Source organism: Microcebus murinus, chromosome 2 (assembly GCF_040939455.1).
Source record: "Microcebus murinus isolate Inina chromosome 2, M.murinus_Inina_mat1.0, whole genome shotgun sequence".
NCBI lineage: Eukaryota > Metazoa > Chordata > Mammalia > Primates > Cheirogaleidae > Microcebus > Microcebus murinus.
Window position 1 is genome coordinate 3,524,357 of NC_134105.1, and position 27,759 is coordinate 3,552,115.

General features: G+C 39.8%; 3 protein-coding genes and 1 long non-coding RNA gene across 47 annotated transcripts in view; 3 read left to right on the forward strand and 1 right to left on the reverse strand.

Annotated features, from left to right (window-relative positions):
* CAMTA1 (calmodulin binding transcription activator 1) overlaps positions 1-12,456 on the forward strand; it is an 857,123-nt gene extending 844,667 nt beyond the window's left edge. For 22 of the 36 annotated variants that reach the window (XM_075993565.1, XM_075993489.1, XM_075993534.1 and 19 more), the window contains 2 exons: positions 448-478; positions 9,213-12,456. In XM_075993565.1, coding sequence (XP_075849680.1) covers positions 448-478; positions 9,213-9,245 — 64 coding nt within the window. In that variant the 3' untranslated portion in view covers positions 9,246-12,456. The remainder of the gene's footprint in view (positions 1-447; positions 479-9,212) is intronic. The other 14 variants (XM_075993569.1, XM_075993574.1, XM_075993581.1 and 11 more) reach the window with 1 other exon arrangement.
* Positions 1-13,831, reverse strand: part of LOC105886097 (uncharacterized) — a 53,822-nt gene extending 39,991 nt beyond the window's left edge. For both annotated transcript variants that reach the window (XR_012912810.1, XR_001160953.3), the window contains exons 1-2: positions 13,728-13,831; positions 13,359-13,421 (exon numbers count right to left, since the gene is read on the reverse strand). This is a non-coding gene — a long non-coding RNA (uncharacterized LOC105886097). The remainder of the gene's footprint in view (positions 1-13,358; positions 13,422-13,727) is intronic.
* VAMP3 (vesicle associated membrane protein 3) overlaps positions 1-23,244 on the forward strand; it is a 312,645-nt gene extending 289,401 nt beyond the window's left edge. The window contains exons 2-6 of the mRNA XM_012791518.3: positions 13,885-13,951; positions 15,796-15,877; positions 19,462-19,620; positions 20,376-20,427; positions 21,393-23,244. Coding sequence (XP_012646972.1) covers positions 13,950-13,951; positions 15,796-15,877; positions 19,462-19,620; positions 20,376-20,427; positions 21,393-21,412 — 315 coding nt within the window. The 5' untranslated portion in view covers positions 13,885-13,949 and the 3' untranslated portion in view covers positions 21,413-23,244. The remainder of the gene's footprint in view (positions 1-13,884; positions 13,952-15,795; positions 15,878-19,461; positions 19,621-20,375; positions 20,428-21,392) is intronic.
* Positions 23,245-25,502: 2,258 nt separating this feature from the next.
* PER3 (period circadian regulator 3) overlaps positions 25,503-27,759 on the forward strand; it is a 54,291-nt gene continuing 52,034 nt past the window's right edge. For 7 of the 8 annotated variants that reach the window (XR_002221875.2, XM_020281915.2, XM_075993687.1 and 4 more), the window contains exons 1-4: positions 25,503-25,609; positions 25,873-26,235; positions 26,669-26,814; positions 27,610-27,725. Coding sequence is in view for 7 of the 8 variants with exons in the window: in XM_020281915.2 (XP_020137504.2) it covers positions 26,087-26,235; positions 26,669-26,814; positions 27,610-27,725 (411 nt within the window). In the remaining variant the exon portion in view is untranslated. Of the gene's footprint in view, positions 25,614-25,872; positions 26,236-26,668; positions 26,815-27,609; positions 27,726-27,759 lie in introns of all 8 variants that reach the window. The other variant, XM_075993680.1, reaches the window with a different exon arrangement.

The following is a 27,759-nucleotide window of genomic DNA, read 5'->3' on the forward strand; positions in this document are numbered from 1 at the left end:
GAGGAAATCCTTCAAATCTATTGTGGAATTTGGTTTTAAACTCAGGTTTTCCCTAGGATATGTGTAATCCTGTGTTCATTCTAGGTTATTTAATATTATCTTAAGAGAAACTATCATGTTTATTGTCCCTTAGAAACATTAACATCTATATTAAAATAGAAAACCTCTTATGACACCTTCTCAAAAAGGTAGGTAGGTAGAGGCTGCAAAAATCAGGAAGAAGTGTCCCATTTCTAAGTCATACGACTCTAGCCTTTTAAGACTTAAAAATAAATTGGTGAATTTTCTACCTGCTCATTTCACATACCCCACCATCACTCTCCTTTTCTTTCTTTCCAAAAAAGACACCACTTTATACTCTTTTTTGTTGAAATAAAGCTATTTATAAGATTTCTGTTGTGACCCTCATATGCTAATAGCTCTTTGGTATTGTTTTACTGTCTAAAGCCCCCTGGTGGACCATAGGCTGTACAAAAGGGTGAGTTTAGCTGCCTGCTAGCCAGTTTATCTTTATCTTCCATTTTCAATATTTTGCTTTTTGCTTGCTTGCATGGGGCTGCAGCCTAGGTATGCCAGTAAGTTTCACATCCATTTTGAATGAAATAAAATAAAATAAAAACTAACCCTAATTACTAACACTGCTATTTTATACAACAGGAGAGCAGTCACATACGGTAGATGTACAAATGCATGAGTAAGTAAAAGGGAGGGACCTTCTGCAACCACTGCAGGGCATGCTGAGAATGTGGTGGAGGAAGGCTTCAGTATTTAAAAAAATCTAAATAAGGCTGCATTATAAGAAAATATTAATCAAGTGTTTTTTTGTGATTAAAATTATTTGCCACATGAAATTTTCTCAACTGCTTTGTCACAATTTCTAAAGCAAGATGAACTCACTAGGCGGTGGTACTAGACTTAAAAAATAAATTAATCTATTTCTTGTTTAGAATTACTGTTTCCCTATTATGCTCCTGTAGCTTCATTTCCTAAATCTCTCCTTCCTTAGTGCTGTGAGGTAAGTCAGTACACAAAGCTGCCCTTTCAGAACCAACCCAGGACGTTCATTATAAAATAATGAGTGCACCAGACTTCCAGCATTTAATGGTAATACTGAATAAAGAAAATGTGGTACAAAGTATCTTAAATCTCTGTGTTCTATATTAGAGTTAAGAGTGGATATTCCAATAAAATTTGTATTTTAAAGAAACTATACTGAACAGGTGTCCCTGAGATTTTAGAATATAGTACAAATTTGTAAGCATGTGCAAGAGGTAAAAGTCTCTGCCAGATGCAACTATAACATGTTTTAAGTTACCATAAGAGATTTAGTGTCAGAAGACTGTTTTTTAAAAGCCAGGAAGAGAATTCACCAAACTCAGACTTGAATTTAGATTGATTTGACAACTTTTTTCTTATATATAGTCTTAACATGAATTTAAAATATAACATGGGAGTTACGGCTGTCAACTGTATTCAACACCCCCTCTTAACCTTACACTGATTATTTAGATTTCTGAGAAAAGGTCATAATTCAAAAACTCTTAAAACTTTAAAGTTTCTGGAGATATCATTTCCCATTTAACTAGGCTCATGTTGATGCTCATGTTTATTCATTATATTTTAAACCAGAGGTTGACAAACGTTTTCTTGAAAGGCCAAATAATAATAACTGCTATAGGCCTTGTGGGCCATTCAGTCTGTCCCAGCTACTCATGCTTCCATTGCAGCATGAAAGCAGCCATGGACAACACCTAAAGGAATGGTTGTGGCTGTGTTTTAATAAAACTTTATTTACACAAGTAGGCAATGGATTGGATTTGGCCCACAGGCTGTCGTTTGCCAGCTTAATAATAGGAGAATTGAGTTTTTATAAGTTCTTCCTAAATAGTGACCTTATCCCTACAGAAGATTTAAATCTTACCTATTTAAAACTATGAGCAGTCACTGAAGGAGAAATTTGTTGTTGTTGTTGTTGTTTTTTAAAAAAGCAGGTACATTCATTTGTAAACTTAACTAGTTAATCCTCTTTAGATTTAGGCATTTGTTCACAATTAAAACATTTCAGGTCTCATATGGTTGAGCTGGCTCAGGGATGTATGTGTTTGAAATGTAAGATAAAAAGGACAAAAATCACCATTTCTCTCTCTATTCCTTCTCAACCTCTACATATATAGATAATATTTCTTTCCATTAAAAAAAAAAAAAAAAAAAAACCTCCAAGAGAACAGATGCATGCCCTGGTATTCAATTTAATTAAAAGTTGTTGTATCTTGCATGTTATATGCAATTAATACAGCCTGCCGCAAGGAACCAACATGTTATTAGAAGTGGTTGCTTATGCACTTTTGAAGCTTGTTAGTTTCTGGTATGTTAATGATCATTTTTAAGAGTACATTTTCTAAAGGTGCTTTCTAATGCCAGCCAGAATCCCTACCTTAATTTCTTTAGTGCCTGCTGCATTCTATTGTGAACTCCTAAAACTCCTACTCATGCATGGAAGGTTGGAATTTCATAACACCCCTTATGCCTCACCCAGTCTTAAGGGAGTTTGAGAGATAGGAGCTGAGAAGCTTTCAGTTTCCTTCTATCGTGGTAATACTTATCTAACTCTGTGAATTGAGAAATAGCATATATATGTGTAGGTACATATATATCTTTTTGTAACTACCAGTACGATCTCTCCCTCTTTCTTCTATAAAAGAAGTCACAGTGGCACTCCCTCTAACAGTCCCCAAGTTGAAATTACTCTGGGGAGGCAGAGCATTGTCTGAGGAGGATTTATATTCCTGGAATTTATGTCAAAGAAGATAATATACTTATTTTATCAATTTATAAAGTACACCATATTTAAGACATTGAAGGTTTATATATTGAAAAATATTTGAAAACTTACAGAATTAAACTTTATGGTACGGTGTTTGTAAAACGTTATTATTGACCCAGACTCCTAGGTTAGCGGAGCAGAAGAATATCTAAAAAGGCAGGCTGTGTCACTCATCAGAATTCAAACACAGTAGGCTAATTCCAGTAGCACAGCGATCAGAAAGTACCACTGGTGTGTTGAATTTTTAGTCTTTGCTTGGAGAAGGCTAATAGAAAGCACCAAATATTCTTCACTGAATTCAGCTCATTTTTATTCAGTCTTTCCTTTAGGCTTAGCTTCTGATTTGTCCAAAAACTTAAAGTGGAGTTGCCAAATTCTTGATGCCATCAGGGATTTTTTTTGTCTTGGACACAATAACTGTATTTAGGAAAGAATTTTTGTTATACTCAGAGAGATATTTAAATAAACAGTTTTAATTATTTCTCTCAATTAATTTAGGTGTTATATAATAATTTCAGCAAATGACTGAAGGATTTATAAGGTTTTAGAAACTTTTAAAGCATACATGCCGAAAATACTACTTTCCAGTTGGATTTTGAGTGTATCTATTCAGTTTCATAGCAGAAAAACAAAGATACCTCATATGTAAAGGAAATAGGAAATACAATTATTACTTAAAAGATTAACTCAGGGTATTGAGACTTGGCCTAAAAAATGCCTCCTCTCCCCCCCCCCATTTTTTAAAATAAAAAATGGTTTTCATTTCTGTCTTTAAGACATCATTTTTTGTGGGTAGCAGAAAGTGTTCCCATAGATGAGAGAGACCACTCTCTGAAAAGCAATTCCTGGACAAATTCCTCCTTTCTCTGTATGAGATCACATTTCTGTGAGAGTGTAACTACAGGTATTGTTATAAGCATTAGGAATTCTGGTATTTAAATAACCTATTTCTTATAAATTGCTGGCCTAGTCAGTCACCTATGTTCAATAAAGTGGGTGCAGCTATTTTACTGGAATAAAAGAACCATAATTAAAGGAAGAAGAAATATACTTTTTGGTCACAAAATTTTAAACAGTAGATTTTCTCTGTATCGGAGTATTTCTAAACACTTAACTTTGCCAGAAGCTGCCAGTCACTTAGGTAAGTAGTGATTTCAGCAAAGCAGCTTTGCCGTGTGCTTCTGGGAGCAGCCCCGTGAATCCCCTCGGTGGGGCATTGGCAGGTTCTGGAGGTTATGCTTACACTTTCTGCTTTGTTATTTACACTTCTATCCAAGGGACCGTTCTCTAACAAAGCCTGGAAGTACACTGTTTGAGAAGAGTAAACAGTGCTCTAGATTCAACTCCTTTAGTTAAATTTGACGTGAGGTGTATAGTTTCCAAGGGGCCCAATCTATTCATTGAGTAAGAAATGAATGTGGGATGTGTCATCATGGATGTATTTTAAATCTCCAAAGTAATTTTGTCTCACTTGCCTCTTTTAGGAAATGAATATTTTTGGAACACAGTGGTGTGTGTTAAATTGCAGACAACATGCTCTGTGTCATTCTTATTGGGCCTCTCTGTCTTTTTTGTTTTGCAACCCAAATGAGATTTCTGGAAAATGGCAAGAGCTCTCTTTTCCTAAATTCCCCACAAGCTATTGCAGCTCTCAGAGCAACAGGTAACTAATCAGAAAGCCATGTCTGGCTGCCCTGTATGTTTTGACGTCCAGCATTGCGAGAATATACCTGCCGGAATCCACTGACCCATGAAACATTTCTCTGGCTGAGCGTTACTGAGTAGATGCAATGAAGCAGCTTCGCCCTACGCTTTTCCCATGGAGCCATTGTTTGCTATGAGTTTCTGAAGCAGGCCTAGCTCATTTATCCATAAGTTATCATTGGACGTCTGATGGAGATAAACCCTGTGGGCTTTTGCTGGCTTTCAGCGCTGTTGCTTACTACATCACTTCGGTACATTATGACGCAACTTTTTGGGGGTGGTGGGGGAAGAGGTTGAGACTGCAACAGTATCCCAAAGTGGTGATTATTTTCAGCCTAGAATGCTTGGGGAACTCCTGGGATTGTCTTTAATTTTAATAGTTGAATGGTCACAGGTGAAAGTCTTGCTCTCCTAATTACTGTAACTCTAAGCTGGGAATGTGGCTCCTTTCCACGTTACTGATAGGAGGTTCAGAAATGTGGTCATGCAGCTCTCCTTAGGATAGCAATAGCCTTGCCACTATAGAAGCTATCGTTTCTATCCTATACTGTCTTTCTGATCCCAAGGAAGACTGCTTTGCCTGTGTTCTGTGTAATGGAATTTGGAAGTAAGTGCAGTTGTTTTCATATCTTGTGAATGCAGCATTTGTGAGATGAGTAGTAACAGATATATAGAAAAATATCTAATAAGCTTTTTCTTTTAAAGACTAACAAGCAGGAATAATTATTATTACAAAAGAAGCACACACATAGTAAATTGCGGAAATACAAATAGGCAAGGAGAATCACCCAGAGATGATAACGGTTAAACTTTTATTGAGTATCCTTCTTGTTGGTAAAGATTAATTTTTAGTTAATACCAGCCTTTTAGTGATTATTCATGTCCTTGACTGATAATAAGGCAACTTCAGCTTTTTTTAACTATTTGAAACACTCTAGTTTGAAACACCTATTTTTTAAAATATGTTCGAAATTCTAGTAAATCAGATGTTATTCTAAACCACTTCAGTGCTATAAATTGTTTCCTGTTTCTTTGGAGATAATGTAACATTCAAACATTATTTTATTCAATTGACATTTGATTTAAAACAAAATGAAAATTAGATACCACGATCTCATCCTAATAATCTACCCTCAAGGTAAAACTCCATGTATGATTTCAGTAGGGCAGATCGTAGAAGCCTCTCAATTTCATGTACACTTTCAGAGGTAAGTTAACATCAACATGATCTATAAACCACATATTGGAGAACAAGGCTAAAAATCCTCTTTGATCCTTAGACATATTCTTTTCATGTTATAGGATTCTAAATCTAATTGTGTTGTAAAATTGATAAGTACATTTTATGTGGGAGGTCTTTTCCCCAAAAAACACTGTAATAAAATATATCTTATAAAAGATGACATCTTGGAATTGAGAAGATATAATTGTCAATTTTTTTAATACCATGGAAATTTTCCAAATGCATGTTTTTTAATGAGGTCTTTTGGAAAAACCAATAAAATAAGAAGTGGCTTGTTTAAAAATTTCTGTTATTCTAAGAGCTATTATTAGAGGCAGGGGAGTGAAGTGTTGAAACTATAGGCTTTGAAGTGAGACAAACCTAAGTTCAAATCCCTGCTGCCATTTATTAATTATATGATTTGGGGCAGGTCACTTCACTCCTGTGTCTCAGGTTCTTACAAACTGGAGGTAATGGAGGTGTTGTGAGGACTACATAAGGTAACAAATATTAGTAACCTGTATAGCTATTGGAATGTAATGTGTTCTCTTCTTTTTAATCTTTTTCTTCCTTTTTTCCTAATTCCCCCTTTAATGACTTTCTGTAAAAAAAAAAAAAAGTCTGTGCCATCTAAGTCCTTTTGATGTCATTTATAATGCTAGTATACTTTGGTAACTTCATCATGAAACTGAGAACTAAATTCTCCACTTTAACTCAGGAGTTATGAAAGCCTAAAAAAACATATCTGAAAATTGTAAATGCTCTCATTTTTCCAATGTAGAAATTGTGTGTGGACATGCCTCTCTCCTTAACTTAGTGGTCTGCAAGGCCATCACTAATTTCATAGCAGAGTTCTGAGAGAAACTGAAAAAACCTGCAAAAACAAATGTGACCATTTTAACTAAAAATGTTTTAAGTTACACCTACCCTGGCCAGCTGATTACAGATTCTTTGGTATGAAACTGTGTTAAACATTTCTGGTTTATAATTCAGTCTCCTTTTTATTTCATCTCAATGATGAACTTAATATTTTTAAGGCATTCCTGTTTACTCCAGAAAAATTGTGAATGAATATCTTTGTGTTTATGCTATCAGATTTTGAGTTCAGAATTCCTCAAATTCTAGAAATCTCATCAGTGATGGAGTCACTGTTGCATATTTGTGAATGAGTTCTGTGCTAGTGCAGAAATAAAATGTAATATTTGAAGTGGCATGCACATTTTGCAGTAATTCAGCAAATAGGTCTGCACAAGTACAGATATTGCATGTCTGGAAGTAAAGTTGGCATCAGTGCATGCCTTGCATTTTCCAGCCAAAGGGATGTTAGTTTAGACATTGCATGTTTAAAAATTGAACACAGACTATGGCATGTTTCAATTTTTAAAAAGCCATTTATTTATCAAGTATGCATGTCCAAAATTAGGGACTTATAATCATGCACAATTCTATACTGTAATATGACCCAAATTACCCTGAAATTTAATAATCTATGGTATACCTGATTATAAAATTTAAAACTAAATAATATCTGGATCTACCTGTGAACACAGCAGTGTATTCTAAATGCACCTATTAAGAAAGGAGTCAACAGTTTTGGAGATACACTGTTTGCCACTGTCATTTGTAAAAAATCACGCTAGGACCAAGCTGGGCTTGGTGTATATAGTAAGTAAATAAGACAATTATGAAAGTTTTCAAATATTATAATTCTTTTTAGTGTTGATGATAAAGCTTTTTTTTCTGAAAAAGAGCATCTTCTCTTTGAAGAGATTATATCAACTTTGCAGAATACTCAGACATGATTCTGCTTGGAGGTGGTAAATATAATTGTTCTCTTAAATCGCTATTGTAGTATATGTGCCATTCCATTAACTCCAACCTCTATAATGTAGCAATAATTTGTTACTCTTCTTCAAAATGTTTTCTTCCTTCTTTAGTGTTACCAGGGATCTATTTAGAAAGTAAACTAGCATTTGTTTTAAGGTTTTAATTTACTGGTATAACTTAAGATAATAGGAAACACCTGACTCTTAGATATCCAGAAAACTGCATTGGCTGGGCACGGTGGCTCACGCCTGTAATCCTAGCACTTTGGGAGGCCGAGGCGGGCGGATTGCTCAAGGTCAGGAGTTCGAAACCTGCCTGAGCGAGACCCCGTCTCTACCAAAAATAGAAATAAATTAATTGACCAACTAAAAATATATATACAAAAAATTAGCCGGGCATGGTGGCGCATGCCTGTAGTCCCAGCTACTCGGGAGGCTGAGGCAGTAGGATCGCTGAGCCCCGGAGATTGAGGTTGCTGTGAGCCAGGCTGACGCCACGGCACTCACTCTAGCCTGGGCAACAAAGTGAGACTCTGTCTCAAAAAAAAAAAAAAAAAAAGAAATTATTGACCTTTGTATAGGCCCACAACAAATCAGACTTTTCCTTGTCATGCTGTTGAGGTAGAGTATAGGTGTCCCGGGAAACCACTCCTTCTATGTGGCTAAAAGCAGCCTCTCACACCCATTTTGGGAAACAAATGTTACGATGTGGTATGAAGTACTACAAACTATGACTTATACAGTATTCTCTAACTTGCATTTGATCATTTTGCGATTAAGGCAAGCTCATAATTATTTGTCAGTATAGAGAAAAATTCTTGTAGCTGACAGCCTGGCACCCCATCTACACCTACACTGTATTCAAAAAAGAGACAAATTTTTATGTTAAAAAATACAGATCGGCAGTGATAATAATTTGCTGATGTGAACTTTCCATGACTCCGTCTATAACAATTTCATTTAAATTTGTTTACTACAGTATGTTTGATAAATAGAACAAAGTGCCTTCTTGGTATTGTACCCTGCTGCTGTCCATCCGGAAGCGCTGGGGGAGGAGCCTGGGCGTCTCTTATAGTTACAGTGGAATGGGAGGAAAGTAAGGGATTATGAAAATCAGACTACACAACACCTGAGTGAAATAGTAGAGTTGTGCAGATGTATGATCAGGTTCAAGATACCTAACAATCTTGAGTCTAGTAGCAAGGCAATAGTTTGATCCTAAGTATATTAAAACCTACGTAAATGTGTGTGTAATTTACATCACATGGAACTATAAGGCATTAGTGGTTGTCCACCAGGCTAAAAAGAAGTTCATTTGAAGAGTTAAATTTTTCTAAGATGAACATGGTATTGTCACACTTTATTTAATACATTAGACTTCAGTTTTGCCTTGTTTTTAGAGCACTTGATGTAGAGCAAAGTTTAGAATTTTTTTTAATCACTTTAAGAAGGATCATGTCCTCTCTTTGAATATTTTCCCCAGCAGTTTTACAGGAGTTTCTTTTGACATCAGTCCTCAAAAGGGTTTTTGGTTTGGCTTTTCATTTCAGAGGGAGTGATAATACCCCTTTCCTTTATTTTGTCACAGTTTCACTATATAGTTATCGCCTGGTGTTTTGTTTTGTTTCTCTTCCAGAGTGAAAGAATTGAAAAAGGCCAAGGAACTTGAAGACATACAGCAGCATCCCTTAGCAATGTGACATTGCTTTTCAGACTGTTTTCATTTCTGTTTTTAGCAGAGACATGCAACAACAACATACACGCGCACACACACACACACACACACACACACAATCCCTCTGCAGTGTTGGGGAGATCAGCTGCAGGATTTTAACAGGAATGTTTTGGTCATTGCATTTGCACTTTCATGGACAACTTTTAATTTGATCAGCAAGACATCTTGGAACTCAATCTTCTGTTGGATCATGGGAAAACAAGACACCAGGAGGAATTGAAAGAGGCTTCTTCTTAGGAAGAAGTCATTTCCTTCTCATATAGGGCTGTATTCAAACATCGTGTGGAACTGTACAAATATTTATACCAAAAATATAGATAAGAAAAGGTGGGGATATACTAGCAACAAAAAAGAATGCTGTGCCTGCACCTGTCGGTTATTTCCAAGAAGCTGAATCTTTGGGATTGATTCTCAGTGGAGGGCTTAGATCATACAAATCTTTATTGGGTCCGTGTGTTCTCATTTCCTTCACTGTTTATTTTGTTTGTTTGTTTGTTTGTTTGTTTTAATCTCTACAGCACACTTAATGCAACTTTTAAAATCTGCAGGTTTTTAATGTCTTGTGGAAATTTGCAGAGGGGCGGGTGTGTGGTAAACGGGTAATGCATGGGAAACAATGAGAAACAGCTTACAGAGTTTAAATTTATTTTCTTGTCCCCACCACCTCCCAAGAACCTGCGAGGATAGTAATCATCTTGTCCCCTTTTTCATGTTCAGCACTTTAATTTTTTTGCCTTACTTTCATGTGCAATGAAAATTACTTAAGAATTGGTAAAGCATGTAGCCTTTTTTAGTAACCTTGGAAACTGTAGTAATTCTAAGGAATCATAAACCTTGCCTGGACATTTGCCACCTAAATGATCAGTGTGGTGCTGCGTTCTGGCCAGTAAATTCCATGTTTTTGGCTATATCTCATCCAAATGGAGCAGTTTCTGTGTATATATAGAAGGTAGAAATGAAAAGTGAGAAAATATTTGAAAGGGATTATATTAATTGCTAAATATTTTATTCACAAAGGTCAATAACATGGCAAGATAAAATTATTTGTATAGTTTTGTCTGAATGAGCGAGAAAAATGTGGATGTACTGTTTGTATATATTGTATATATTAAAACAAAGAGATATGTGCATGAACTCAAGAAGAAATGAACAAAAGCAAAGCATTAGTGGCTATGGTCTGTAAAATGAAACAAAAAAACTTTATTTCACTATAAGAGTACTTTATTTTAAATGTTCTTTAGAAGAACATTTTGCTAAAGCATGACTAAACTGCAAAAAAAAAAAAAGAGCTACTGTATTTAGACTTAGGAAAAAAGGCAGAGTAACATTACTTAAAAAAAAAAAAAAGGATATGTTTACATTTAATTTTGGCTACCAGGAGTTTAGTTTATTTTATTTAAAATTTTTTTGCCAATGGTGCCAAGTAATGTGAATGCTAATATTGCTTAAGAAAATTAAGTTACTTTTGCAAAACAGATAATCATAAGATGAATCAGTATGTAGCTTAACACCATCCACTCACTCCAACAAAGAACACTTAGAATGATCAAAACCTGACAAAAGAAATACTATGAAAAGTAGAAAAATGTCACGCTTCCATATCTCCTGCTGGAAATCAGAAAATGTTATAAAAATTGCACAAAAAGTAACTAAAAATGAAAACGAGTCAGACTGGTCTTGTTAGGGATGTCATGGTGTATTACTATTTCCACATAATGAGGAGCCAAAGAAATCTGATGTTTTTAAAAATTAAACTACTAATGTTAAATTGAGAGAATAAAGTTTGCATTTGCTGATGCCAGTTTAAAACTCCCAGGTTAAGTTTAAGGATCAGTTGGTGTGAAGCTGAGATTTTTTTCTTGGTTCTGGCTGCCAACTGTGAGTTAAAACTCAAGGCTTGTTGTGAAGCCTAAAAATATTCACAAATAAGCTTTTAAACTGGTGTCTTTGGAAGGAAGGTAGATACAAAAAGATTGTGGTAAAAACTGGGGTCAGTGCTCTTGGTGCCTTTTCTATAATTGTACTTGTTTTTTAATTACTTCCTTTCACTGCCAACCTCGAATTACTGTACAGTATATGTCTTTCTGCTTGTGATCAGCTTTGACAACAGTGACAGCCCCACAACTAGTAGCCACCTGTACATTTGTAAACTGACCTGACTCAATTTTGTTTTTAAATGTGTGGGTTATGTTGCAGCTGTTGCAGTCCCCCAAATACCTATTATTTTACACAATTTGACCTATAGGAGGACACTGAGTAATTTATGAACACACAATTGCATTCATAAATGGGAACAGAATGTGAAAGCCAGCTCTTTCAGAACATCCTATATTAATACTGAATTTTAGATATGTTTATTCCATTTATTATGGTACAACTAATGATCTTTTGACCAGAGTAATGACCTCAGTGGATTTGCTTTAACCCTCACATTTATTTTTTTTTTAAATGTTTCACATGCTACATTATTAGCTGAATAAGTTAGGAAATTCCAGAAGATAGAGACTTATGTAGAATTAGGAGGGTTTTTATGGAAGGGATGGGAAGTAGGTTCAAAGCCTACCACCAGTGTAACCTACCAGTACAACTGTGAATCCTAGGTGAGGTAAAAATGCACTTCCACTGAAACAAAGCATTTCTGACTGCTTTTCTTTGGTTGTAAATCTTAATTTTGAATATAAGATGATAGGTAAGCGCAGCTTTCTTGGATAATCTGAATTCCCAAGTGCCAGGAGTAGGATTTCATTATAAAATTAATAGCTAATCTTATTCTATCTCCTGAAGATTTAATTGCTATTCTTGTTACCCATTCAAAATCAGCTGTACTGTGTGAACGAAATAAAGACAATAACACGAACCCCTCTCTGGCTGCACGGTCGCTTATGGCAGTTCCACACAGTAGTTGGCGCCCAATGGGGGGTCCCTGAGACTTGCATGTAAAACTAGTCTAGATGTCTTCTTTTTTGTAAGTTTTATTTTTGTAATTGTGCATGTAAAGCATCATTGAATCAATGGATCTGTTGAAGAACTCAGCTGCTGGAAACCATGCAAAATGTTTTGAATTGCCCTTAAAATATGGAAAATGTTTTCTGAATGCTTTATATTCTTTCTGCTGTAAATTAAAAATGAAGAAAATTTCCCCATACTATGTGTGTGTTTTGCTTTAACTTGACCTGATATTGAAATCCAAGGTGATGAGCACTGTTTCAGGCTATCTAAAGTAATTTTAAGTATTTCTTTCTGATCCAGATACAGTGTTTTGACATTGAGTGTTACATTGTTTCAGGTAAGTCCTTGAAAGAAAAAATTTCTTAGAGCCACTGTTCCTACCGCACTTGCTTTTCACCTATCTCCCAGGCACCTCTCAACATGTCAATTATTTGTATAAGGCACTGCAGTTATTTGAAAGACAAAGATATTAATCTAGATTCACCTTTTCAGTTAAAACCCTCTGAAGTTTTTTTAAAAGGCATTTTCCAGCAGACTACCACCATCATCATCCTCCTTTCCGAGTATTCTGTCGTCATTGTTCCATTCCTTTTCACTGCACAGCCTCTCCTTATGTCCCTCGCAGTCCCTCTTCTAATCCATCTCAGTACTACTGCCAAAGTTTGCATCATGGATCTCCCAACTCCGTGAGTCCTCAATGGTTTCCAAAACCCACTGCCTTTACGTGACTTTTTTTGGGGGGGCTTGTTTATCCTCACTTATTATTCAGTCTTGCTTTCACTGTGGTTGGCCTGTGCACTCCACCTCCGTTTCCGTTTCCACTGCTGTGTTTGTTCATCTCTAGCTATTTCCAACTGGAATCCCACCGCCTCTGTGACACGCTTGTTTATTCTAATGTACACCAACATTTCCCTTTTCAAATTATTCTACTTGGAATTGGAAAAGACAAGCTTAGTATTTAAGTGCTATATTTTATTTTTCACTTCTCACCTAACCAGCCAATTATTCTATTAGAGTTTTGTTTGTTTTCTTAATGTAGGAGACTGTCTTGTGTTGGTAGGAATATCTAAGTAACAAATGCATTACAAAGTAACTCACTGTATTCAGACTTGTGCTTCCCTTCATTGGACCAAAAGTTAAGGACTTACTCTGTGCTAGGACCTGAAAATACAGAAATGAAGAAAGTATATCAAGGTTGCCAGAAGCAAATTATAATATCGTCTGTGCAATAATAAATCTTGTGTCACAAAACGTGAGGTAGGGGAACCTGTGCCACCCAAGCCTGTGACAAATACCTCAAATGGGCTTCCTTCATTTTAACATTCTTGGAAAAACGTGGTGCCCCCAAGGATCACTAGTCAATCTGGGACATTAAGAAGAAGCCAATAAACTGTCTTGTTTATTGTCACGGCCAGAGAAATGGTCCCCAGTCCCAGAATAACATAAAAGACCCCCACCCCCACTTACCCAAACAGTCCCTTCCCGTGCCTAACGCAACACAACTTCCTGGAGGCCTCGCCCGGGGCCCCACCCACTTCCGGCGCGCCCTCCGCGGCCCGGCGCGCCCTGCCCACTCCGCCTGGCCCCGGCCGGTGACGTCACTGGCCCGGCGCCGCGCCGCCCCGCCCTGTTCCCGGCCTCCGTCCCTGCTGCGCAGCTCTGCGGACCCTCGCAGCCGTCGCCGCCAAAATGTGAGTGACGCGACGCGACAGGGGGCGGCTTCAGGCCCCGGAGGCGCCGGCCCAAGCACGGCTCGGCTGTCGCCGGCCGTCGCTCGGACGCGGGCCGAGGCCGCGCGGGGATCCCGAGGCCTGGGGGCGGGCGGCGGGGCAGGCCTGGGGGTGCGGGCTGCGGGCGGGCCGGGCCGTGCCTGCGGCGCCGCTGTGCGTTCCGGAACGCCCCGCGGCCGTCGGGCGGACGCGGAAGGGGCGAGGGCGGCGGCCTTCCCGGAGGAAGCGAGCTGCCTCCCCTCGCGCTCCCCGCGCCTCGCTGTTTCTCCCCGGACCCCCGAGGTCGCTAAGAGGAGCGGTGGCGACTGCGCTCGAACCGGGCGCCCACTCTGGGCCCGGCGCTGCGCTGGGCTCCAGAAGTTGCAAGGGGAAGGACCTCGGCCCTGTCGCAAGGCCGCTGCGGGCCGAAGCGCTCCTTGACCAGCCTGTAGCGGCTGCACTCGGGAAGATAACCTAGCCACGGCCCTTCGCTCTCTTCTGAGCGGAAGCACTCTTGTTGTGGCCCTTGAAATCGGTGTTTCCAGGGGTAACACTCAGAATGCTAATTGTTGGAATCACAGGACCCTCTGTCTCCCCTGCAACCTGCTCATTGCTCACCCACAAAGGAAACTCCAGGTTTCTCCTGGCAGCTTGGATCGAATGTTCCCGCTGAGGCTGCTGTGCTAGTAGATCACAGAGTCGTTAAGATCTAGATCCGTGAGATTATACGGGACCTGATCTAGACACAGGCTCCACTACAGCCAACTGTGTTGACTTTCTAAACCTCACTTTACTCAGCTATAAAATGGGGGCTAACATTTTTATATTGTTCATCTCAAAGAGTTATGAGGATTAAATGAGAAAATACATGGAAAGTTTCTAGCATCGGGGCATGGTCCTTATTATCTACCACCCACTAAACTCTGTGAGGGCAGCAATTTGATCTGCTGTATCCTTGGTCGTTGACACATGATAGTTGTGAAAGGACTCTTTTTTTTTAATCAATGAATCAGTGTCTGTTGTACAGCCATGTACAGACATGCTAGGTGCTGCCTTGGTTACAGAAAAGAGAATTCTAAGGCTCAGGAGCCTGTGATCTATTAGGGAGTCAAGACTTCATGTACAACTGAAAAAACAAAGTGATACCAACCAAGCAATGGGGGCAATAAAGACTTCAGGCCACAGTGGTTAAGATAGATCTGCATAGGGGAAAATAAAGCTTTCGATGAAGATTTTAAAAGATGAGTACCTTTCTGAAAGAGGGAATATTGCTTCAACTCATCTTTCCCACTCACCCCATCCCTGTCCCTGCATCTCAGTTTTCCTGACTGTTTCTATAAATAAATCTAGTTTTCCATATTGGAAAAAGGACATTCTATAATTGTTCATAACTGTGAAAACAGTTCTTGCCACAGTGAAAAGATCAGGAGAATACTGAGTGTGTTAAAGCAGATGTATGTCTTAAAACAAGTAAAAAAAAAAAAAAGTGGAAAGTAGAGGTCACCTATCTTAGGATCAGGTACTTCAGTGATACAAAGTAGATCCTATTATACCTTCACTTTAGCCCCTGGTCACTTTAACATTGGGACAATCTTGAAAATTGTAGAGGAATTAGAAGAAATGCCATTAGATCCTTTGTTCATTACTTTAGGAAGGATCACTTTTTTGTTTTGTTTTTTTGTTGTTGTTTTTTGATTGTTTGGGTTTTTTGCTTCAGTTCTGATGTAAGAGGTTATTAACACCGAGAGTCCTGGAATAACATTATACTTAACAAAAACGTATTTGGGATCATAATTTACTCATGCTCCTGCCTTTACATGTTTCAGGTCTACAGGTGCACCTGCAGGTTCAAGTGCTGCCGCTGGCAGTAGTCGAAGACTTCAGCAGACTCAAAATCAAGTAGATGAGGTATTGTTCTGAAATGTTGAAAACGTGAATTTGAAACAAGTATGCATTATGGAAATAATTCTGTTTAGAAAAAGTATCGTAAAAGTGTGAATGTGAAGTAAATTTAGGCTGTATCTTAATTGTAACAGAAATTTGCTTCCTGTTGATCTGAAAGCCCTGATCTGAAAGCAGAAGTCAGACTCTCCAGGCTTCATGCTTATTTTCCTATGATGGAATCACATACCTAAAACACAAACACCCCTCCCTGAGAACAGCCCCAAGAACCACTTTATAGAATAGGGTAGTAAAAGTGTTCAAATATTAGGTCTTTAGATTGCTCAAATCAGAACCAATTCTTCTGATCAGAGTTTTTATCAAAATGCTTTGTCCTGTAGCCTTACTTACTAGTTACTGGGCCTGAACAAACCTCTGGAATTCATCGCTGACTGTTGCCTGTTGACACACAGAAGGCAGATACTGGCCAACCGTGCTAGCCCAGCAAATCTATGTTTGTAGAATCCTTGAGTTAGAGGATCTTCACAACATACTTTATTCTGCTCTGTATATGCAGAACCACAGCTGAATATTGAGAAATTCAGACTAGTATTTCCATATTCCTAAAAGTTGTCTCTGTCCAACAAAAATAATCTTGGTCTTTCTGCATTTAGCGGCCCTAAGAAGCAGAGTTTAAAGTTATATTAGGACCAGCATGGTGGCTCATGCCAAGGCAGGAGGATCATTGAGGCCAGGAGTTTGAGACAGGACAAAACCCCATCTCTACAAAAACTAAAAAAATTAGCCGGGGGCAGTGGTGCATGCATATGGTCCCATCTACTCTGGAGGCCGAGGCAGGAGGATGGCTTGAGGCTAGTAATTTGAGACTGCAGTGAGCTGTGATCAGGCCATTGTACTGCAGCCTGGGCAACAAAGTAAGACCTTGTCTCAAAAAAAAGGTTATACACTGTTGTTAAATCACATAATAATGTTTTGATCTGATGGTTTTGTTCATGAACTTAATCCTGAAAATTTCAGATTTTCATAGTTAGAAACTCATTCTAATTCTGTCTTTCCTGAAACTTTTGTTCACTTACAAAATCAAGTTGGATTTTTTTTATTAATAATCAAAGTAATTTTCAGGAGAGTTTTTTAATTGAGGTGAAAGTCACATAACATACAATTAACCATTTTAAAGTGTACAATTTGGTAGTGTTTAGTACATTCACAATGTTGTGCAACCATTACCCCTTTCTAGTTTCAAAACTTTATCATCCCAGAATAACACCCTGTTCCCATTTAGCGATCACTCCCTCTCCCCTCATTCTCCCATTTCTGGGTAACTCTAATCAACTTTCTGTGTCTATGGATTTGCCTGTTCTAGGTATATCATATAAAAAGAATCATACAATATGTAGCCTTTTGTGTCTGGCTTCTTTCACTTAGAATGATGTTTTTGACATTCATCCAAGTTGTAGCATGTATCAGTACCTTGTTTCTTTTATGACTGAGTAATATTCCACTTTATGTGTATACGACAGTTTGTTGATTCACTCGTCTGTTAATGATATTTGAGTTGTTTCACCTTTCAGCTATTATGAATAATGCTCCTATAAACATTCACTTACAAGATTTTGTTTAGACATGTTTTTATTTCTCTCGAGTTTATACCTTGGAGTACCATTGCTTGATCGTGGTAATTCTATGTTTTGCTTTTTGAGGAAGTGCCAAATTGTTTTCCATAGTGGCTGTACTATTTTATATTCCCACCAGCAATGTCCAAGGTTTTCTGTTTCTCCATATCCTTGCCAGCAATTGTTTTCCTTTTTTTTATTATAGTTATCCAGCAAGCGTGAAGTGGTATCTCATTGTGCTTTTAATTTGCATTTCTGTAATGATTAGTGATTTTAAACATATTTTCATGTGGTTATTGGCCATTTGTATGTCTTCTTTGAAGAAATGTCTATTCAAGTCCTTTGCCCATTTTTTAATTGGGATGTTTGTCTTTTTCTTGAGTTGTCAGAGTTTTTTTTTAATGTATTCTGGATAGAAAACCTTTCTTTACTACATATGTGATTTGCAGATATTTTCTCCCATTCTATGGGTTGTCTTTTACATTCTTGATAATATCCTTTGATGCACAAAAGTTTTTAATTTTTATGAAGTTCGGTTTATTTGGTTTTTTTTCTTTTGTTGCTCTTGCTTTTGGTATCAAATCTAAGAATCTGTGGTGGCCAAATCCAAAGTCATGAAGATTTATCCTTATGTTTTCTTCTAAGAGTTTTAGTAGTTTTAGCTCTTACATTTAGGTTATTGATCCATTTTGAGTTAATTTTTGTATAGAGGGTAAGGTAGGGGTCCAAATTCATTCTTTTGCATGTGGCTATTCAGTTGTCCCAGCATCATTTTTTGAAAAGACTATTCTTTCCTCCATTGGAAATGGCACCCTTGTCAAAAATCAATTGGCCATAGATGTTTGGGTTGATTTCTGGACTCTCAATTCTATTCCATTAGTCTGTATGTCCACATACCAGTGCCACACTGTCTTGATTATTGTAGCTTTGTAGTAAGTTTTGAAATCGGGACATGTGAGCCCTCTAACTTTGTTTTTCATTTTGAATATTGTTTTGGCCATTTAGGACCCTTTGCAATTACCATATGAATTTGGTGATTGGCCTTTACCTTTCTGGGAAAAAAAAAGCCATTGGAAGTTTGATAGTGATTGCATTGAACCCATACACTGCTTTGGGGAGTACTGCCACTTTAGTGATGTTAAGTCTTCCAGTGTATGAACTATGAGATGTCTTCCCATTTAATTAGGTCTTTAATTTCTTTCAGCAATGTTTTCTATGTGCAAATCTTTCACCTTCTTGGGTAAATTTATTTCTAGGTATTTTATTCTTCTAGATGCTTTTGTAAATACAATTGTTTCCTTAATTTCCTTTTCAGATTGTTCATTGCTGGCATATAGAAACACAACTGATTTATGTGTGTTGATCTTGTACCCTATAACTTTGCTGAATTTATTAGCTCTAGAAGTTTTTTGTGGATTCTTGGGGATTTTTCCTTTTTTTTTATTTTATATTTTTTTACTTTTTTTTTTAACTTTTTTACTTAATTCTTTCTTTTACTTTTTTTTTTTTATTATTCTTTTTTTTCCAGCAGAGCCTCCTAGTGTCATAAGGATTTTTCTATATAGAGAGAATCATCTACAAATAGAGATAGGTTTGTTCTTCTTTTCCAGTTTAGATGCCTTTTCTTTTTCTTGACTAATTGCTCTGGCCAGAATTTCCAATGCTGAGTAACAGCAGTAAAAGAGAGCATCCTTGTTTTGTTTCTGATCTTAGGGGGAAAGCTTTCAGTCTTTCCCTATCACAATATTAGTTGTGGGTTTTCCCATAAATGCCCTTTATCATATTCAGGAAGTTCCCTTCTATCCTTAGTTTGCTGAGTGTTTTTGTCATGAGAGGGTGGACTCATAATTTTTTTTAATGAAAATTTGGCTCAAATCAATAAAGTGTGGACCTGAAAAAATGTGTCAGTAGATTTTATTTGAAATCTTCGTCCTTCCATTCTGTTGTGGGTGACTTACTGTGATCACATTCATTTAGGTGGTGGACATAATGAGAGTTAACGTGGATAAGGTGTTAGAAAGAGACCAGAAGCTCTCCGAGTTAGATGACCGTGCAGACGCACTGCAGGCAGGAGCTTCTCAATTTGAAACAAGTGCCGCCAAGTTGAAGAGAAAATATTGGTGGAAGAATTGCAAGGTAATCCTGTTTTACTCACCTTTATATTAGAGCTTCAACAGAGTCTACAAATATTGGACTTTGATGAATCTGGGAGGTGGGTTTGACTTCCCACACATGGAAGTTGCGGTTGACTGTGAATCTGAAACACTGTGTACCTTTTCCTAGGAATCCTTCATGTTCTGTGGCTGATTTAAGAAGCATGTAGAACAGGAATGTCCAAAATCGATCACAGGCATTAGCCCCTCCTGACCCTCCACTCCAGCAGGGTCCTGAACACAGATTGACAGGAGAGGGCTGGAATTGATGGTAGTTTCCATGGAGTTCTATGAATGGCTCCAAGGTCAGGGGAAAGAAACGCTAGAAAGTCACAGTGTGCTTAGCAGAAGAGTAGAAAGCAGCCACACAAGGAACATGGCCTAAAGCAGATTTTGTGCAGTTAGCAAACAAATGTGCTGTGATTGGATCCCAATGCCTTGTTTAGAAGTGACGCTTTCAGACACAGGGCAAACTTAGTAGCCCTTACTTATGTGGAAAACTTGGATACACACACAAATGCCTACCTAGAGATCACAAATCATTTTAAACATCTTTTAAAAAGCAGATAAGTAACCATCAGGCCCTGAGATGATTAAATTTAGGCTTTAGAAATTATCAGTTATTCAAGATTGTAATGCACCTTAATTTTTCTTTCAGTGACTAGAATAGCATTATATGATACATAAGCACATTATGTCTATTTTTGAAATGTGAAACGGACATATGTTTTGTTACAGATGTGGGCAATAGGGATTAGTGTTGTGATTATTATCATCATCATCATCATCGGTGAGTTAACCTGTTCTGAACTCATTGGAAAGGCTTCTCCATGTGTTCACAGATGATTGCATGTACAGGAGCTCAGACTAAACATTCCCTCAGAAGTGTCAGTTTGTTCTGAGGGTTTTAATTTTCTTCTTTATTTCTTCTTTAATTTTCTTTAGTAAATATTTTAAATACTTGAGTTTTGTATGATTATAAGTCTAAAATGTCTTTCTTTTTTCTTTTTTTTTTTATTGTTACATGGGTACGGGAACCAAAGGTCTAAAATTTCTGCTATAAACTTTAATCCTTTGAGGTTAGAGAAAATTTATTTGTTTCTACTGACTGACAATTCCTTTCTCTGATTACGTTTTTGTCATATATTTCCTTTTATGTAGTGTAGTAGTTAAAAGCATGGACTACCTATGATCTATCCTTGTTCCACCACCATCCAGCTGTGGCCTTGGATAAGCAATTTAATATTTCTTCTGGACCTCATTTTCTTCATTTGTAAAATGGGGATAATAATAGGACCCACCATCTTGGTTTGTTGCAAAGACAAATCTGGTTAATATATAAAAAGTGCTTAGGATAGTACTTGGCATATACTAATAAAAATAATAGTTATATAGATAAAGTATATGTATATGCATATATATACACACATGCAGATACAACTAATATATAATATTAGAGCAATGTATTGCAGTGTTTGGGAGCTATTTAGAGAAACATGACTTCCTTTCATCGATAGGCTGATATTAGTAGTAGATGTTTCCTTTTAACAAGAATGTACAGCTTGTTGGATCCTTTCTTCTGACTCTGCTCTCTTGTAGCCCTCTATAAAACATAGAGAAGTCACTAATAGGAAATCAGCCAAATCAAATTTCTGTTCACATTTAGACTGTAGCATTCAGTGTTCACTCTGTATTTGCACTGAGAGACTAAACAGCTTTTTTTCCCTGCTTTTTTGCATCTCCCCTGCTTGTTAGTGTGGAGTGTCTCTTCGTGAAGAACCAGTGAAACTCAAGCCTGCTGTTCAAGAAACCTCTTCAAGACTTTTGACATAGAACCTGCTATATTATCAAGCTTACCTACTGTTTTATCTAAAATGTTTATTTTATGTTAGTTAATGTAAAGTTCAATTGCTAGGAAATGTGCCTTTGTTTTTTAATACACACTCCACGTTAGAAGTACACACTCCACATTTTGCACAGTGCCTTTACAGATTTACATATGGGCTGATGAAGAGGACTTCTTACGTTCCAGAGTACTATAATCTAGATGTAATGTTGTCACTAATTAAATGCCATTGATCCCAGTTAAGGGAATTTGTGCCAAGTTAGTTATCCTTGTCATATGGCATTGCCTTCAGAACCACATTTTAAACCCCCGGGTAATTAAATTTCCAACTTGTGCCTTCCAGAAAGAACACTACTGCCTAACAGAAAGAACACTACTGCCTAATGCAAATCTGAGACAGTAACAGGCTGTGCCTTATTTTGATATTTTTCTGATTCCCTTTAAGAGAATCCTCTGTGTTTTTGTAAGCACTACTGACTTTTTCGCTATACTTAAAATAAGATGCTGGTAAAGAGTTTTTGCTCTTACATTAGATATGAAGATGTTTACTTTCTTACTGTTTTGTATCACTTGCTAAAAATATTATTGTAATCCGAAACAATAACCCTTTTAAAAAGTTTTTTAGAGCTATGGCTATGACCAAAGTTTCAATTTTGCCAAAAAGTTAAATACTGATAAAATATCGTTAAGTCTGTTCCCAACAGATAAATTCAGAAAAGTGCCAAATGGAACTCAAGGTGCCTTTCAGAATTAAAATTGTAATATTGTGTGTGAACTTTCTACATCTTGACAGATCTTTCTTGCCTTTGAAATGTCGTAAATGATGCAATTCACCTTCTGATTCATCATTTTTCATGAGGGAATAGAGAATGTTTGAGCTAGACTCTGACTGCCTCATAGCTACAGACAAAGAGTTTTACCCAGCAGTTTGAATATTATCAGCTGTAGACTCCAGTGTGTTTCTAGTAATTATGTGAGCAACAATTTTGTAGCCTTTTAAGTAAGATCGTCTGTGAACTTGATCATTATCTGGCCCAGTCCTCATTGACTATAGCTTTTTGGAGTTTGTTTCCTATTTTTACTCATATTCTACTTCCTAAATCAGTCTTCTAAATTATGCTTGCAATTAGGCATTGGTCAGGGGAGGATGACATTTTTCCACAGCGGATAGCTAACCAGAGACATTTTCTTCCTTCAATGTCATAAACTGTCCACACAGGATGCTGCTTTGGAAATAGGTGTTGTCATCTGAGAGAGTTTGTCTACATGAGACTTTCAACATCAGGGTACTGGCTTAAAGATGGGAGCACAGGTATGAATGAAAACAGGCAAGGAGGCACTGAGGGAGAAACACAGACTTTACTCCTCTGTGGCCCACTGTCAGTAGAAAGTTCTAAAATTCTTGTTCACATGCTATTACAAAGCAACAATAGCTTAGGTGCACCAGGACACGGGTTCTAGTTCTCTGGTCTCTGTTCCCCTGACATCACTGAAATGATTTAACATTGAAGATGTGCCTTGCAGTATGCCTAGCTGTGAGGAGAAAGCAGCTGTCAGTGTCGGGACATTAGCCCACCCTCAGCACAGGGTCTCTGGCCAAGTCTGACTGTGAAACCTTGGTGCTCTCTCCTTGGCCTCAATGCTCAGTCCCACGTAACCCACTGGCTCCTGCATTAACCCAGGAATACCTCGCTTATATATGTGCATTTAGCTGGGAACTTGCCCACTATAATGACCTGAATAAAGTGTTTATAAACATGATTCTGGCTCCTGTGTTTCTTGTAGAGGAATAGTTGTGCCTGGTCCAAGTCCTAAAAATGTCATTCCTTGCTGCTTCCCCTACCTTTCCCTTATAAGCCCCCAAACTACACTTTCTCTTCTCTCTCTCTAGTCCCCTCTCTGGGTATTCCATTTTCTAGTACCCAGCACTTCCCCATACCCAAGTGGATAGAAGCAAAACACTCCCTTTGTGAAAAGTGCTTTGCAGTGTAGGAGATGAACAGGAAACTGGCTTTCACATGATCACGAAAATGCTTAGGATTTGGCTTTTGACTTTCTTAAATGTATAGTCTTTTGAAAGTGATGTGCAGAACTGGCCGGATGTGTGGTAGACTAGATAGATGCTGACATGGGATAGATAAGTTTGGATGGGTGAGGAACAGTCTCCAAACACATGGCTCTCGTTTTGATTCTATATATCTTTTTTCCCCATAAATATACTCCCACTCTTACACTGTGACCCCTTGGAAACAATATAATATGGGAGGAAGTAGACTTTTGTGTGTATAACAGAAAAATCCAAACCCCCTTCCCTAATTACAAGCTCCATGGTGATATTGCCCTTCCTAACTTTGACTTCATCTCACCCCACTCTCCTACCCTCTCTGTCTCCAGGCAGAGACTTTCAACATCAGGGTATGTTGCTTAAAGATCAGTGTTCAAGTATGAATGAAACAGGCAAGGAAGCGTGGAGGGAGAAACAGACCAGAACTAAGTTTGTTTCCTTTTCTCAGCAACAAACTTTCTTCTCTTCGGGGCCACTGCAGGTGCTGTTCTGCTCTGTTGGGCCCATTTCCCCACTCGTGGCAGGCTCCTCTCATCACTCAAGGTTTAACTTTGCCTTCTCAAGGGCCTTCCCTGGTCACCTGGCTAATGCCACTCTTGCCTCCTTCACCCTAGACATCTCTGTCCCAGTCACACTTGATCTCATTAGCTTGTTTCGTATTCTACGCAGCACATTAGACTTTCTGAATTTACTTTATGGGGTCGTTTGCATGTCTTTCATAAAATTTAGACTCCCTGAGTGGCAGGGACTTTTATCCACCATTCTATCCCCAGGTATTACAATCATCTGTGCTCAGATACTCACTCAAATATTTGCTGAATGAATGCAATTTGACAGAACAGCTTTGGAGGCAAGAGATGCAATCTGGACTATGAATAAGTTGGTTTATCCAGTACAGAACATGAACAATCGCCCACTTGACTTTCCCCCTCTTCCGTTACGTGCAATTCCTTTCATTTACGCAACAAATATTGAGTATTTTTGATGTACCAGGCAGCACAGAGAGGCAGAGCTCTGCACTGTACCTTTCACTTCCTACGAGGTGAGATACGATCTCAAATGAGCTTTCAGACTGGTGGTTATTTTTCCTTTTCTGAAACGGAGTACCTTTTACATACACTTGTCTTCGTCCAGTTTTTAGGAACAGAGAAGTGTTTAAATACCGCCGTCAAAATTCCGTGTCTGAAAGTCGAGTTGGATTCAATACAGCCCGGCTCCTCCAAGCCCGCTCCTTGGTCAGAGGGCAAGAAGGTTAGTAGAGATAAAAACGACAGGAACCCAAGTACACGCCCAGAGCACTTCTAGGTCCAGCGCCGCCTTCCGCTTGCCCGCTCCCGCCAGGGCGCTTCCCCAGTCAGCCCGGCAGCCAGAGCCACCTGCTGCCTCGGGAGCGCCCGTCCCCCGCCCCGGCCCCTCTCGCCCCGCCCCGGCCCCTCTCGCCCCGCCCCGGCCCCTCTCGCCCCGCCCCGGCCCCTCTCGCCCCGCCCCGGCCCCTCTCGCCCCGCCCCGGCCCCTCTCGCCCCGCCCTGCCCCTCTCGCCCCGCCCCCTGCCTCTCACGTGGAGCCGCGCCCGCCCCGCCTCCGGGGTCCCGCCCCCTCGTGACTGGCAGCTCCGGCGCCCCGTCTCTGCGGCTCTGGCTCCAGCGGCCCCTCCCCAAGCGCCGCGCACGAGACCGGGCACTCAACTCGCGCGGCCTGGGCAGGCGCCTCCTCAAGGCCGCTCCGCCCCCTGCCCACACGCCGCCTGCCGGGATTGGCCCGGAGCTGTCCTCGGCCCGACCCGCGCGTTATGTAACGTGCTCCGGGGTCCTCGCCCCCACCCCGTCGCCTTGGGTTATGTAACCCGGGGCGCCCCAGCTCGGGCCCCGCCCTGGGGCCAATGGGGGCCCGCCGAGCCCGCCGGGCGGCCAATCGCGCGGCCCGGGGCGGGGCGGGGTCACGCGGCGCGTGGGGGCGCGGCGCCGGCGGCGGCCGCCCGGCACGCGGCTGGCCTCGGGACTGCGCGCGGCGCGGCCCGGCGGGGCGAGCGGCTGCGCGCGGGGCCGCGAGCGGCGGTGGCCGGTGGGTGCCGGGCGTGGGCGGGAGGCCTGGGGACGGCGCCCCGAGCCCTGCCCTCCGCTCGGAATCCCCCGGAACGTGGCGCTGCCGAGCTGCCCCCTCGCCCGGGCTCCGTTTGCCGGCGCACGCCGACTTTCCTCAGCTGGCGGGGGCAAACTTGTGTCCCGCGTGAGGGCCCGCGCGCCGGGGAGCCGCAGCCAGTCCGGTTTCGGGCGTGGAGTTGTCCGTTTCACTCGCCTCTTGTCCCCTTTGTCTCCTCTCCCCAGGCCGGACTCCCAGGAGCGGAGAAATCGCAGAACATTTCACGGAAATGCCGGGGAGAAGAGCCCCGCTAGGATGAACGTAGGCCAGTAATTGCTGGCTTGTGCTGGCTGCTCATTCTCCAAGGGGATGGTATGGACCAAAGTGAGGAATCCGTGTCTGTCGCTGATTGCACAGTGAGAGAGAAGCCAGCCGCGGACTGAGGCCGCCCGGCAGGACATGGACCCCTGTGAAGATCTGGAGATGCCCGGCGGGAAGGCTCCTGACCCCCGGCGACTGGAGGCCCACGAAGAGGCTCTGTGTGGAGAGTCTGAGATGTGGAGCCCCAAGTTCCAGCTGCAGAGGAAATACGTGGAGAGCAGCAACAGGTGACGCTCTGGCTTCATTTCCACAACCCAGGGTGTTTGTTGTCCTTCACTGGAGCAGGAAAAGGAGGATTTGAGTCTTTTCCTTCTTTTACTTTCAAGGCCAGGAAAAAGTGCAGGGGGAAACTCAGGCAACTTAGGATGAAATGATCTGAGACACTGAAGAAAATCGCCAGAGAGTACCAGAAGGAGATGAAAAGTGGTTAACGTTAGCCGAGTTGGGGTTCAAGTGGGAAGAAGAGAAAGAGGGAAATGTATCAATTTCTTTGCCTTGGGCTCCCTACTTGTAAGAAAAGAAATCATAAACTTGCAAACTAAATGAATTGATGCACAGAGCGCTTAGAAAGTTGCCTGGTGTGAAGGTGCAGTTTACATTCCGTAAATGTTGGCTGTAATTGTCATTGCTGTTGTGATTTTAGAACTTTTTACCTTCCAGTGAACAGCAAGATCGAAACAGAGTTTCTGAAGAACTTATAATGGTTGTCCAAGAAATGAAGAAATATTTCCCATCAGAGAGACACAGTAAGCCAAGCACTCTAGATGCCCTCAACTACGCCCTTCGCTGTGTACACAGTGTGCAAGGTAAATGAGCTGGAGAAAAATCCGATCCTACAAGTGCACTAGTAGTCACATGCGACAGAGGAGTGGTCAGCAGGGTTTTAGTCACAGAAATACTTTGAGCTTTTTATGGTGCTTTATGTAAGATGAGCAGATCTATGCTGATTCCATTAGCGTCTTAATTTTTCACATTTGAAAGACCAAGAAAACCTTATTTGTGTAATAGTTTAATAACTATGCAATATTTTGCTGATTTGCTGCAAGAGAATAGAATTTGGCATAAGCACGTTTTGAAGGCTAACTTTTTAAAGGAACATTGTCTTCTGTGGATGTTAAGGGAAAAATTTAAATACATTTGACACAATACAATTACCTTTGCCTGTCATATATCAGGAATTTATCAAATTAAAAATGAAAAGTTTTGAACGCTTTTTCTCTTTGACTTTTTTTCTCAAAGGATTTCATAAAGTCAAATCCTCTTTAGCACAAGCTTCTGTGTTTCATATATGATATGGAGTTCCTAAATGCTGGAGTGATGCTTCTGCCAAAAAAAATGTGTGTGTGTATTTAAAATTTTTTGTTTTAGTACTTTAAATATATCTTGCTCCTTGTGCTGTAGAACATGCAGAATTCATACAATTCAGTATCTTAAGTTTGCACAACTATCAATATTTTCGGTAAAAGCAGAAAATGATCTGGTTTTGAGGTAGACACACTGAGGTATTCTCCTAAAAATCAATCCAGTTTGAGAGTGATAAAATGATTTCCTAAAGATATTGTTGTCACTGGAATACCTGTTTATTTCCCTGTGTTTCTTAGCAAACAGTGAGTTTTTCCAGCTTCTCGGTCAAAATGGAGCACCTCAAGCAGATGTGACCATGTACAGTCTTGAGGAGCTGGCCACTATTGCTTCAGAACACACTTCCAAAAACACAGTAAGAGTTCATGAATTTTGCCATATCAACCTGG